Raw genomic sequence first — 13,996 nt, forward strand, 5'->3', positions numbered from 1 at the left:
TCTAGATCAAGGGAAGTAATAGTGCCACTGTATTCTGCTCTGGTCAGACCTCACCTGGAGTACTGTGTCCAGTTCTGGGCACCACAGTTCAAGAAGGACACTGACAAACTGGAATGTGTCCAGAGGAGGGCAACCCAAATGGTCAAAGGCCTGGAAACGATGCCTTATGAGGAACGGCTAAGGGAGCTGGGCATGTTTAGCCTGGAGAAGAGGAGGTTAAGGGGTGATATGATAGCCATGTTCAAATATATAAAAGGATGTCACATAGAGGAGGGAGAAAGGTTGTTTTCTGCTGCTCCAGAGAAGCGGACACGGAGCAATGGTTCCAAACTACAAGAAAGAAGATTCCACCTAAACATTAGGAAGAACTTCCTGACAGTAAGAGCTGTTCGACAGTGGAATTTGCTGCCAAGGAGTGTGGTGGTGTCTCCTTCTTTGGAGGTCTTTAAGCAGAGGCTTGACAACCATATGTCAGGAGTGCTCTGATGGTGTTTCCTGCTTGGCAGGGGGTTGGACTTGATGGCCCTTGTGGTCTCTTCCAACTCTATGATTCTATGATTCTAAAGCAAAGGGGGGGGGGCGGAGAAGAAAAAACTAAAAATGCCATAGACTGCTTAAGAACATTTTAAAACACATTAGACACTTGAAACAGGGAAGCAATAGTAGAACCCCCCCCCCCCCCGCCCGCCGCCTGCAATTCCCCAAGAGTTTGTTCCAATGAATCCAGCCCCTCCCTCTAGGCACTGCAGCAGGAGTCCTTTTGTAGCTGGGAGGGTGAGGGCCTGCCCCCCCCCCAGGCCAGTTGGAAAAAGCCTTGAAAGGGAGCAGGCCCTGCAGTCCTCAGCACAGCCGAGAAATCATATTCTCATCATAAACGAGTAATACTTTCTCATGCATGTTTTTTTATGCTAATATACAAAGGTATATCATTTCCACTTCCAAAAATGCTAAACTGCTAATTCAAGGGACACTGAAGTCCTTGCAGAGATGACAGGGCAGCTTTCCAGATTAGGTAGCTGGGAGTGAGACAGTTGGCAGAGTGGCACTGGGCTTACTAAGATGCCAAATACTACAGGAATTGCGTTCTTAGCACTGTAATACCATTTTAATTTTTTAAGATTGTTTTTTCAGTCATGGCAATGTGTGAGGAAATACTCCACATCTGCCAAGCTTTCAGGAGCAGGACTGAGGGCTCTTCTTCACCGTCTGTGGACAACACTGTTTTTATTTATTGTCATGGTACAGAAGATAAATTTTGAGAAGGCAACGCCAGAATCTCTTATATTTACCCCCCCCCCTTCCGCTCTTCTTTCAGGCGTTCCCAACACCGAGATCAAGGACTGAGAGTTTGGACTTCCTCACCACCTGTAGACAACGCTTCCAAGGCCATCTGACCTGTTGGCAGCCTGTCCTTGCCTTGGCGGCCTCCAGCTCTCATCTCCCATCTTCCTGTTCATTATCATCATTTCTACCTACAGGTTTGTTGGGGTTGAGATTATTGAGCTGACGATGGAATGATTTTTCATCAATAAATATGATTTGCTCTTATCTGTAAATGAAGTCACATTTGAAACAATACAGAAGCAGTCAAAGGGAATTTCCTAGGAGGTGTTTTATTCAGTCTCACCTGCAATTATGTGTGTTCAACACACAGAAACACATAGATAATGTGAAATTACTGGGTGTTACAGTGTCCAAATAGGGACTCGGGTGGCGCTGTGGGTAAAACCTCAGTGCCTAGGGCTTGCCGATCGTATGGCCGGCGGTTCGAATCCCTGCGGCGGGGTCAGCTCCCGTCGTTCGGTCCCAGCTCCTGCCCACCTAGCAGTTCGAAAGCACTCTTAAAATGCAAGTAGCTAAATACGTACCGCTTTATAGCGGGAAGGTAAACGGCGTTTCTGTGTGCTGCGCTGGTGCTGGTTCGCCAGAGCAGCTTCGTCACGCTGGCCACGTGACCTGGAAGTGTCTTCGGACAGCGCTGCCCCCTGGCCTCTTAAGCGAGATGGGCGCGCAACCCCAGAGTCGGACACGACTGGCCCGTACGGGCAGGGGTACCTTTACCTTCTTACAGTGTCCAAATAACACTCAACACATGCAAGCAGATTAATGGCTCTCCACCTCCTTTTTTGAAAAAGTTGTTTTTATTTATTTTCATGGTACAGAAGATAGTTACAACATTAAACAACAAAGCACTTGTCCTGATGAAATTGCACACTTTATTCTTGCCGTGTGTTACAATTTCATTTGATTATTCTAAAATATTACACCACCTTTTCCCATGAGTGCTGGGTGGATTGTAGACAATTTATGTATTGAATAAACATTGGCTTATTCAACCTTATTCAAAGCTTTACTGAAATCAAGATGCACTATTTCCACAGCTTTCCCCTGATCAACAAAGGTTTGTAACTCTATCCAAAAAAGGGGAGGAGAGATTTCTCTGGCTTTCCTTGTTTTTGAGAAAGCCATGCTTTCATCCTGTATCTTTATATTGTGAAATCTTCAGATGAAGGACACATCAATTTTAAAAATGGTAATAAATGAGAAGGATACTGACAAGCTGAAACATGTGCAAAGGAAGACGACCAAGATGATATTATTTTATTATTGCATTTATTTAATTTCTATACCACCTTATACCAGGGGTGCCAACTTGAATAAAATACTGAGAGAGAGGTAAGTCCCGCCTTGCATAATCAATCACATGGTGTTGTGTATGCACACCATTTGAATGGCAATGCCTATCAACTGGGGGGGGGGTGGCCCCTCAAATATTTTAGGCAGTTTCAAAATTAAATCACAATATAAAAAACAAAACAAAAAATTAAAAAACCGTAACCCCCCCAACACACCACATTTTAAAAGGTCAATCAGCCAAAGGGTTGGGTAAAGAGGTGTGTTTTTCCATGAAGCCTGAAGCTGTATCATGAATGTTTTTATCTGCTCTTTGCATGAATTCTTTCATGAGAACTGAGAGAGGAGCTGAAGCAATTGTATGGTTTCTCCCATATGAATTCTTTGATGGGAAGTGACATTGTGGCTGAAGCACTTTCCACATTCCATGCACTGCTAGGATTTTGCCCCTCTGTGAATTCTCTGATGCTTAGCGAGATCGGAGCTCATACTGAAGTTCCTTCCACACTCCACACAATTATAGGGTTTCTCCCCTGTATGAATTCTTTGATGGATAGTGAGACTGGAGCTTTGAGTGAAGCTCTTTCCACATTCCACACAGTGATAGGGTTTCTCCCCTGTATGAATTCTCTGATGGGAAGTGAGATGGGATCTCATACTGAAGCTCTTTCCACATTCCACACACTGATAGGGTTTCTCCCCTGTATGAATTCTGTGATGGCAAGTGAGGTCAGAGCTCTTCCTGAAGCTCTTTCCACATTCCACACACTGATATGGTTTCTCCCCTGTATGAATTCTGTGATGGCAAGTGAGGTCAGAGCTACAGCTGAAGCTCTTTCCGCATTCCACACACTGATAGGGTTTCTCGCCTGTATGAATTCTTTGATGAGAAGTGAGATGGTCGCTCTTACGAAAGCTCTTTCCACATTCCGCACATTTATAGGACTTCTCTCCTGTATGAATTCTCTGATGGGAAATCAGAGAGGAGCTCGCACTGAAGCTCTTTCCACATTCCACACACTGAAAGGGTTTTTCCCCTGTATGAATTCTCTGATGCTTAGTGAGATCGGCGCTCGTACTGAAGTTCCTTCCACATTCCACACAATTATAGGGTTTCTCCCCCGTATGAATTCTCTGATGGGAAGTGAGATGGGAGCTCATACTGAAGCTCTTTCCACATTCCACACAATTATAGGGTTTCTCCCCTGTATGAATTCTGTGATGGCAAGTGAGGTCAGAGCTCTTCCTGAAGCTCTTTCCACATTCCACACACTGATAGGGTTTCACCCCTGTATGAATTCTTTGATGGGAAGTGAGATGGGAGCTCTTACTGAAGCTCTTTCCACATTCCACACAATTATAGGGTTTCTCCCCTGTATGAATTCTGTGATGGCAAGTGAGGTCAGAGCTCTTCCTGAAGCTCTTTCCACATTCCACACACTGATATGGTTTCTCCCCTGTATGCATTCTTCGATGGCAACTAAGAGCAGAGCTATAGCTGAAGCTCTTTCTGCATTCCATGCACTGATAAGGTTTCTCGCCTGTATGAATTCTTTGATGGGAAGTGAGACAGAAGATTGTAATGAAGCTCTTTCCACATTCCACGCATTGATAGGGTTTATCCCCTCTGTGAATTCTTTGATGGGAAGTGAGATTGGAGCTTGTACTGAAGCTCTTTCCACATTCCACACACTGATAGGGTTTTCCCCCTGTATGTATTCTTTGATGAGAAGTGAGATGGTGGCTCTTACGAAAGCTCTTTCCACATTCCGCACATTTATAGGGCTTATCTCCTGTATGAATTCTCTGATGGGAACTCAGAGAGGAGCTTGCACTGACGCTCTTTCCATATTCCACACACTGAAAGGGTTTCTCGCCTGTATGAATTCTCTGATGCCTAGTAAGATCGTAGCTTGTACTGAAGCTCTTTCCACATTCCATGCACTGATAGGGTTTCTTCCCAGTGGGATTTCTTTGATCTGGAATGGAAGTGGAATGGAAACTTTTCTCTGAAGTGGAATGGAAACTTTTTCCACTTTCAAGATATTTATAAGGCTTCTCCGTTGTGGGGATTATGTCCTGGTCACCCTTGGTCTTGATTTCCAGTTCATCTGCAATGAAGAGAGAAATTGATTAGTGCCTATTGGAGAAAAAGAGCCCACATTTCATGAAGAATACTTGTTTACATTGGTAATAGAAGAATAACTCATGGGTTAGATGAATGGTTTTTACTACAGGGTTGAATGCATATATTAGCAGGGATCAACTAACATCTTTATATAATACTTTTTTAAATTGGATTTTCAATTAAATGTTTACATAGACAATCAAATAGAAATAATAAGAAATACAGGATTCTCTTGAACTCTTGGACTTCCCACCACCCCTCCCTGGGTTACATATTTATCCTTTTCTTCTGCATATTTTATCTTTCTGTATTATTTCATTTTTCCATAGTATCTCAAGTCCTTGTTACATTACCAGTGTTATTTAAGTCCTTGTAAAGATTTCAGTTGTTTACAGTGTTTTTCCAAATACAATGTGAATTTCCCCCATTCTTTAATGAAGTCTTGGTTTTTGTGGTTTCAGATTTTCCCAGTCATTCTTGTATCTCAGCATAGTCCATCCATTTAGTTTGTCATTCCTCTCTTGTAGGGACCTTATCATATTACCATCTCTGGGCCACAATCATTCACATGGCTTTCATTGCATACATAAAATGTTTTTTCTGCACCTTCGGTTTTTCTGCACCTATAATTCCTAATAATAAAGATTCTGGGTTTTTAACAAATGCCATTTTAAACTGTTTTTTAGTTCATTATTTACTTTCCCAGAGCTCTTTCATTATTTTACAATTCCACTACATATGATAAAAGTTGCCTTCTTTCTCTTTATATTTCTAGCAAATGTTAAAACCTGTTCCATACATTTTTTCTAATTTACATGGAGTTATGGGACTTCCGGATGGCTGCTGCTTGCCTCTGGATGAACAGCCTTCAAGCTCCCAATGGATTTAAAAATTCTAATATGGAACGTGAATGGACTAAATGACAAGGCAAAAAGAATTAAGATGGAGCATGCTTTAAATAAGCAAAAACTAGATTTGATATGTTTGTGTCAGGGAACTGACATCGGAACCAGAAGTGGAGGCAGGGCTCCCAAGCGATGCCGGAGAAGGGCCAAGCAGGGAGAGAGGGAACTCATCGGCTGGGGAAGGAAATCAGCATAACACCAGGGATAAAGGGGGGCGGATGGGGGAATCGGAGAGGGGGCTCCAGGACTCTTCGCTGGAGACCAACGGGGAGAGCACAGGTCCTCCACTGCCCACACCCACCCTGCGCAGAAGACTTCCACGCAGGGAAAGTAGGCGTAGACTTGGCGTCAAATAGCTTCTTTGCTGGAAGAGGTTTAAGAAACGCCCACTGACGGATTCTGCTAGCGACTGAACAGCCACGAAGTGAAGGGCTGTCCAGCCAGGAAAGGTTTAACCAGGCTACCTAGCCAGGAGTGGCGGCAACTTACGCACGAGCACCCCCATATAACCATTACAGTTTTCAAGAACCTCATGTCATACAGAAGCACAGGAGAGTTCTCTCTAATAAGAAACTAGGTCTAGAATTTGTTTCCTCAGATAAAAAACAAAAAAGGGGGCATAGTGATTTATGCTAAACCACAGCTCATGCTGTTATATAAAGATCCAGAAGGAAGGATAGTCATTATCAAGATTTTGGCCCAAGGAGAAAAATTCATAATTATTGGTATCTATGCCCCAAATTTTAAAAAAGTGAATTTCACCAATTACTTGAGGAAACAACAGCAGAATATGTGGGAGAAAAGATAATTCTCCTAGGTGATTTAAATGGAGTGCCTTCCCAGAATTGGATAGAACAAAGAGAAAAACCGAAAACAAACAATCAAAACTACTTCTCTTCTTTTGAATGACAGAAACTATAAACATTTACAATGCATGGAGAACAAAACACCCAACTAAAAGAGAATATACCCATATTTCAGACCCAATAACTCAGGTGGAAGGATAAATGCCATTTGGATAACTAAGGAATTAACATTGAGAGTTAGCAAAGCTGAAATAAAACCTAAAACTATTTTGGATCATAATGCAGTCTCAGTTTGGTTAAAGAAAGAGGGAAAACGACCAATGAGATGGAGACTAAATGAGAATCTATTAATCGATAAGATCCTGAAAAAGGCCAAACTGACGCTAAAATAATTTTTTGAACTCAACCTAAATAAAGGAATGGACATCAAAATAGTTTGGGACACCAGTAAGGTAGTATTAAGAGGATTTTTTTATTCAGCAAAATGGCATTAAATTATTATTATTTTTGGAAAATTTGTGAAAGTAGTTTTACGTTGTTTTCCAACAATTCCTTCTCAAACCTCAATATTTCAATTGCAAAACCCTTTCTCTTATCTATTTTAAAAACCTCATTTAACTGGTGATACTGTAACCAATCTGTTAGAAGGTGTCTTATATCTTCAAACTTTTTAAATTGTAGTTGCTGTTCCACTTCCATTAATAACTCCCTATATGTTACCCAATTCTTTCTCATATTTAGTTTCCTCATGATATCACTTCTAGCAGGGAGATCCACCACAGCGTTTTCTCTTCTAAAAAAGTTTTATATATCTCCCATACCTCATTTATTGACTTTCTTACCACATGTTTCAGGAATCCTCTGTGTACCTTCACTTTCTCATACAATAGATATGCATGCCAACCAAATCTATCATCATGTCCTTCCATAGCTAAAAGATCTGGGGTTGGTTTTTAAAAAATATTACATTCCTGTAGCCAGCAAAGACTGGACGCCTCATAATACAACTTTAAACCTGGTAGGGAGAAGCCACCTCTGTCTTTGGAATCTATTAACATCTTACATTTCATTCTTGGCTTCTCCTCTTGCCAGATAAATCTTGAAATATCTTTCTGAAATAGTTTGGAATAAAAATAAAATTCTAGGCACTACATTCATTTTTATCACAGATATCATTTCTCTCTAGGTAGTTGTATAAAGGTAAAGGTAAAGGTACCCCCGCCCGTACAGGCCACTCGTGACAGACTCTGGGGTTGCGTGCTCATCTTGCTTAAGAGGCCGAGAGCCAGCGCTGTCCAAAGACACTTCCAGGTCACGTGGCCAGCGTGACAAAGCTGCTCTGGCGAGCCAGCACCAGTGCAGCGCACGGAAACGCCGTTTACCTTCCCGCTATAAAGTGGTACCTATTTATCTACTTGCACTTAGGGGTGCTTTCGAACTGCTAGGTGGGCAGGAGCTGGGACCGAACGACGGGAGCTCACCCCGCCGCGGGGATTCGAACCGCCGGCCATACGATCGGCAAGCCCTAGGCACTTAGGTTTTACCCACAGCGCCACCCGAGTCCCTAGGTAGTTGTATAGTTATCCTTAAAGAGATTTATAGATTTTGTTAATGAAACTCCTAAATATTTGACCTTTTTATTTATTGTCAGTTCCATAATTGGTTTAATTCATTTTTATGTTGTTCCAACATATTTTTCACCAACATATTCATTTTACCCTTGTTCAATTTGAAACCTGCGATTTGCGCAAACTCATAAATCTAATTTAAGACCCTCGGTGTACTAACCCTAGGGCAGGGGTCAGCAAGGTTTACCTTGCCTGGGCAGTTCAATCCAACGGAGATCCCTCCGCAGGTGCAAATGCGATTTCCGGTTCCACGGAAGCACGTCCCTGCGCCACTTTACCACAGCATGTGGGGACTTGCCAAGTGGGTGGCTCAGTTCCAGGGTGGCTCGTGGAATGGTTAAACAACCCCTGTGGGCTGCTTGTGGCCTATGGGTCTTAGGTTGCCAATACCATCCCTAGGGTCTTCCACAATAATTACAATAAGCCTGGCTCTTTTCTTGAATGGATTTTCTTTGGCTACATCATGGCATCTTCTCTTTGGTCAACCAAAGACTGACAGGAGCAAAAACAAAAACAGAAAACCTGACAGGAGCTACTACAACTTTCCTAACTCAGAGGTTTACATTTAAAATTGTCTGGGCAATTCAGACCAGTCTGAGAATTGTTTAAGTAGCTGCAACTCGAGGAAGAACATTCACGGTGAAAAGAATAATTCACAGTTCAAGGTTTATTGTGGGAATATTGTAATCGCAGGTGATTTAAGGGGTTGAATTTTAAGAAAATATATGAGGTTCGTCACAGAGAGCTGTTTTGAATTTAAAAACAGATATTATGATCCTACAAGGAGCCTTACCAAGAGAGGCCACGATCCCACGATTCTCCTCCATGACGTCCTTATGCAGAGCTCTCTGGTCAGGATCCAGCAACGCCCACTCCTCATCCGTGAAACGAACAACAACATCTTCAAAGCACACTGGACCCTGAAAGAAAAAGGGAAATGTCCTCCTCTGAGACAACAGTGTTGTTCACCACCACTCATTGAGATATGACATTGTTTCACCTCTTGGCCTCTGTCCCCGCAAGGCAGCTTCCCCCCACCTGATCTGTATCCACAGCCGCTGCTTCCATTCTGCCATCATGAAAGGATGAATGAAGAGATCTAGCCAGTATCTTTCTGTCTCCTGAAAGAGAAAAAAGGTAATCAGGATGCCAGGAGTGCCTGCTTCTCTCACAGGTGAACCAGGGCATCTCTAACTACAGATGGGCCTTTCAGAAAGCCTTTCCTGCTGAGTGCAGTTAGACGCTTATGCCCATTTCATATGTTAGTTGTGCAAAACTACTTCTCCCTTCCTCTGGACCCTTCCTCCCAACTCCCCCCCCCCCAAAAAAAAAAACTTGATGGAAAGAACCCAGAGATTAGTTGGGAAAGCAACAGAATGAGACCAAACGGAGAAAAGCCACCTTCCTCCTTACCCAGTGGCCTCTCTCTGGTGTCCAACGAAGGCCTCTCTGCCTCACAGGAATCCAGGTCCATTTCTGCAAAACGATCCCTTTTCTGAAAGAGCAACAAGGATTCAAAACAGTAAGAGAATGACAAATACAAAAATGTTAAAGGTGCTAGATCTCATTCCATGGATGCCTTCCCACAAAAAGGATGGGCCATCAATAAAGCATTATGGGATGTTCTTTGTCCTGTTTGGAGTCCCTAGAGTATCTGGGAGTATCTAGAGGAAAGTCTCTCTCACCTGCTTCCTCTCCTCTGCCTGACTCAGGAGGAAACCTTCGGCCAGGGCCACCGCCTGGGAACTGGTCTCCGCTCCGCATTCCCTCACCCAGCTCTCCATCTCCAGAGGAAGGACAGCCAGGAACTGCTCCAAGATCACCAGGTCCAGCATCTCAGCTTTCGTGTGCCTTTCTGGCTTCAGCCATTGGAGGCAAAGGTGGTAGAGTCGGCGGCAAACCTCTCGGGGTCCTTTGGCCTCCTGGCAGCAGAACTGCCTCAACTGCTGGCTCTGCACCTTTGAGCAGAGGGTGTCCTCCTCACCCAGGATCTTCTGCACAGAGTTTTCCCAGAATCCCCCACTGCTCCCAGTTTGGTTGGCATGGCCTCTTCCTGCTCCAGGGCCAGCTGAGTCTCGCTCATCCATCTGTGCTCTCAGGAAGCCTCTAAGAGATCGGAAGGAACCCTTTAGTCTTCTGCCAAGTTCTGCCTGTGCTAATGAGAGGTACTAGCAAATCCTACAAAGCAAATACATTGTTCTGTTATAATGCTGATATACCATAAGAAGAAGCAAAATGGTTCCCTGTTCAAGTTTGTATGGGATTTGCTAGTAACCAGCGTATGTCGGACTGTACCACAGCCCTGACTCTGCCCAGGAAATTACCATGACAAATCTGCAGGCAACTGGAGACGGGAGAGGGGGGTTACTGGCGTGGGGTCCCTTTTCCTTAGTGTTCTTGGGGTACTCCTGGATCCAACATGTTCTCTTAAGGCTCATGTGGGGGGAGAATAAAGGCCCAAGAAGACACACACACACACACACACACTCCCCATTATCATTTGGCACAATCTGGTTGATCTAAATTTGAATTCAAACAAAAATCATTGCATTCTGTTTGCATTCTCCCAGGTTCCTCAACAGACGAGCATGTTATCCTGTTTCATTCGCCACTTAAGAGGAGAAATGACTATTACTCCTATATACCCCAAGCACATCCACAAGGCTCTTGACTATGTGTTTGACTCTGGGATGCTGAATGTCCTGTTTACCCTTTTTCCAGATTCAGGCAGGTAGCCATGTTGGTCTGACGCAGTCGACATATATAAAAAAATTGTCAATAGCACCTTGGTACAAGCTTTTGTGTGCATGCACACTTCTTCAGATACACACAGATCTGTAGCTGAAGAAGTGTGCATGCACATGAAAGCTTACTGTATAACAAGAACAAATTTAGTTGGTCTCTAAGATGCTACTGGACAATTTTTTTTTAATTTCCCCTTTTTCTGTTTTGGTTTAAACTAACTCACAAACTAAGAAGCTATACACAGACCACTAGTAGTGAAACATATGTTGCAGATCTTGCTGCAAATACGTTGTATTGTTTTTTGTGATATACAAAACCCCAGTAGAAAGTTATTCCAGAAAGAGAATAAAAAGACAACAAACACACCCAGGCCCCAACCGGCGCTGCATCTTCACAGCAGGATCAGGCCACTTCCAAGAGTCCTGGCTTCCTCCAAAAAGGCTGGAACTGTACTTGGCTAAGGATGCTGAGAGTTGATAGGAGACACCCCCCCCCCAGGGATCCCTAGGAATGGGAGCTCAGTTGGGGGGACGGGATGGAGAGAGAGGGTCTCCCAACCACTCTCAGCACTGGGCGGGGGGGGGGCTGCCTCTTTCACCCCCAGCCCAGGTTTGCTTCCTTCCCAGCAGGTCCTCTCCTGCCTTGGATGGTGAGACCTTCCCTGATTCTCAGCAGGGCTTTGTGTTCAGTCTCCAAAGATCCTCTGGGGGCTTGCATGTCCGAATGGGCGCAAGTGTGCCAGCCAGGATCAGGCCAGAGGGTCCCTCTTGCGTCCAGCCTCCTCTGAGCACAGGGCAGCCTGGTGCCTCTCCTGCCTTCCTCCCCTGCAGGACCGGAGCACAAGAGCCAAGCTCTCCTCCTGGGGGATTCAGGAGCCCCCACCGCCCTCTCCTCCTCCTCCATGAACTGGCCCCATCCTCTTTCAAGTTGGTGGCCCTTCCTGGCTCCTGTGGGAGGGAGTTCCACAGTTCAATTCGGCACCTCCATCTTCCAAAAGGATTTCTTGATTTATTGCATAAGTTGTTGTTTTCCATTTCTAGCATTTATCTATTGTCCAAACCTTCTGTCTGGCTGCAGCCTGTGCTAACAGACGTGGCTGATTCCTAAATCTGAAGGGAATTTATTTGCCTGCCCCTTTTCCCCTGACCCACAGACACCTCCTCAAAGGAGCAAGCAGCACATTTCTACAAATGCAGAACATACAGTACTGTAAAAACAAGAAATTCCTTCCAGTAGCACCTTAAAGACCAACTTAGTTCTAGGTATAAGCTTTCGTGTGCATGCACACTTCTTCAGATAATAATTTTTTGTTTTGACTATGGCAGACCAACACGGCTACCTATCTATACAGTACTGTAGTTGCAGACTTCGTGTGACCTCGCCCCTCCCTCACTGAAGCCTCTGCTTTTCTGTGCATGAGCAGATCAGGGCCCCCCAGGCATCTTCCCCTGCTGCATCCCTGGGACCCCCCCTTCTCCCCACTGCACCCTCTGGGGGGGGGGGAGAGGAGGAAGAAGGAACTCACCAGATCCCCTTGGAAGAGAGCAATGCAGCATTTGCAATAGCAGAAAGCAACCCCGCCCCCCCTTGCAGGAAGGGGAGGGAGGGGCTTTTCCTCTGGAGGACCTGGCCCCTCTTTACTTCCTGTCCTCTCTAGGAATGCAGCTCAGTTCCCTTTAACCCTTGCCAAGCCGAGTCCACCCTGCTCAGTCCTCTCTGCCTTTTCTCTCCTGCATTGCAGAATCCCAGAGATGCTCATTTTATTTTTGCTCTTGGTTGGTCTGTGATCCGCTCCCTCCCTTGGCCAGAAACTGGAGGAAGAGGTTGCAGGGAAAAGGGGTTTGCAGGAAGCAAGGAACCTCCTCCTAGAATGGGAGGGAGCCCCCTGGGTCATCTATTCCAGCCCCCCTGCAAGGCAGGAATCCAACCTCTGCTTCAAAACCTCCAAGGAAGGAGAGTCTGCCATCTCCCAAGGGATTCTGCTGCTCTTCCCGTCAGAATGTTCTTCCTGCTCTTTAGGCAGCAGAAACTGCTTTCTGGTCCTCTGGGTCCCTTATTCTGGGCAGGAGAAAACAAGCTGGCTCCCTCTTCCATGGGTCAGCCCCCCAGATATTGAGAGGTGGCTCTCAGCTCTCCATCCAGGCAGGTCTCAGCTGAGGGGGGGACAGGAAGACTGCGTCTCCTGGGACTGGAGATAGGAGGCCCCACATCCACCCCAAGAAATATTCCTGCAGGATTTTAGCTGCCTTTCAGTTCCTTATACCTTCTAGTCCAGAACAACTTGGCCACAATAAGGAAATTTTGCCTATGGTACGACTATTTTCCACTCACCCATTTCGACTCTCTGGCACCCTATCTGCATAACTTAGTGATTCTAAAATCACTTTGACACGCTTTTACTCTCGCAAGATTGAATGTATTTCCTTTGGCTGGACTTGAGGGACGATTCCCGCAGATTCCACTCAGAAAATGCTTATGTCCCCATGGAGATGGCAGTACCAAACTGCTGGCGCATGTCCTTTTGGCTTGCGCTTTTTATAAAGAGGAATGAGGTTATTGTTGAATGGTTTCTTTAAATGTAAAGGTTCATCATTGTTCCACCCGATGTGTATGTCTTTAAGGGGCCAGAGCAAGGGCCAGAGCAAACTAATGAGACCCAGCTTTACAGCTGTGAAACATAGCAGGCGCTGCTGAGTTGTACTGATTAAGGTGTGTCAGCATTTGGGTGTAGTATATAAGGAGCAGCACCTAGCTCCTCTCCCATGACCCTGGGGGAGGGGTTGGTGGTTGGGTCTGGTTTGTTGTTGATGTATTTAGTGTGTAAATGGAGTTTTTGTTTTTGTAATTGTAGCAGGAACCCCCCACCCCAATCATTCAGTTTGTACAAACTTCACACACACTCACACTCACACATTACATACGCTATGCTTCTGTTATAAATTCATAGAAAATCAACCATACATCGGTTTTGCGCTGTTCCACTTTTATTTTTCTTCATGAAGGAGGGACTACAAAATGGGGAAGGTTTGATACAGGGCAGCCGTAATCCCTTCACCATCCCAGCACATCCTCAGGAGCCCTGCCCAGTTATGGCTATGCCAACCTTGATGGTCCCAGACAGAAGACCATCAAGATCACAAAGAACTTGCA

At 44.9% G+C, this 13,996-nt stretch overlaps 1 protein-coding gene across 1 annotated transcript; it reads right to left on the reverse strand.

The window, feature by feature from the left end:
• Positions 1–2,785: 2,785 nt before the first annotated feature.
• LOC310843834 (uncharacterized protein) lies at positions 2,786–12,726 on the reverse strand. The gene is made up of 6 exons (XM_083737615.1): positions 12,372–12,726; positions 9,787–10,279; positions 9,515–9,596; positions 9,140–9,222; positions 8,895–9,021; positions 2,786–4,745 (listed from the first exon to the last, which is right to left on the reverse strand). The coding sequence occupies exons 2-6, from the start codon at positions 10,186–10,188 to the stop codon at positions 3,070–3,072; spliced, it is 2,370 nt and encodes a 789-aa protein (XP_083593741.1). The 5' UTR covers positions 10,189–10,279; positions 12,372–12,726; the 3' UTR covers positions 2,786–3,069.
• Positions 12,727–13,996: the final 1,270 nt, after the last annotated feature.

Source organism: Podarcis gaigeae (genome assembly GCF_964106915.1).
Source record: "Podarcis gaigeae genome assembly, chromosome: 4".
NCBI lineage: Eukaryota > Metazoa > Chordata > Lepidosauria > Squamata > Lacertidae > Podarcis > Podarcis gaigeae.

Excerpts from the sequence above, each read along its gene's own strand:
- LOC310843834 (XM_083737615.1), bottom strand. The coding sequence starts at position 10,188 with ATGGATGAGCGAGACTCAGCTGGCCCTGGAGCAGGAAGAGGCCATGCC. Across the intron at positions 9,597-9,786 it reads AGGCAGAGGAGAGGAAGCAG|AAAAGGGATCGTTTTGCAGA; the intron begins GTGAGAGAGACT and ends TTGCTCTTTCAG. Across the intron at positions 9,223-9,514 it reads CACCAGAGAGAGGCCACTGG|GAGACAGAAAGATACTGGCT; the intron begins GTAAGGAGGAAG and ends TTTCTCTTTCAG.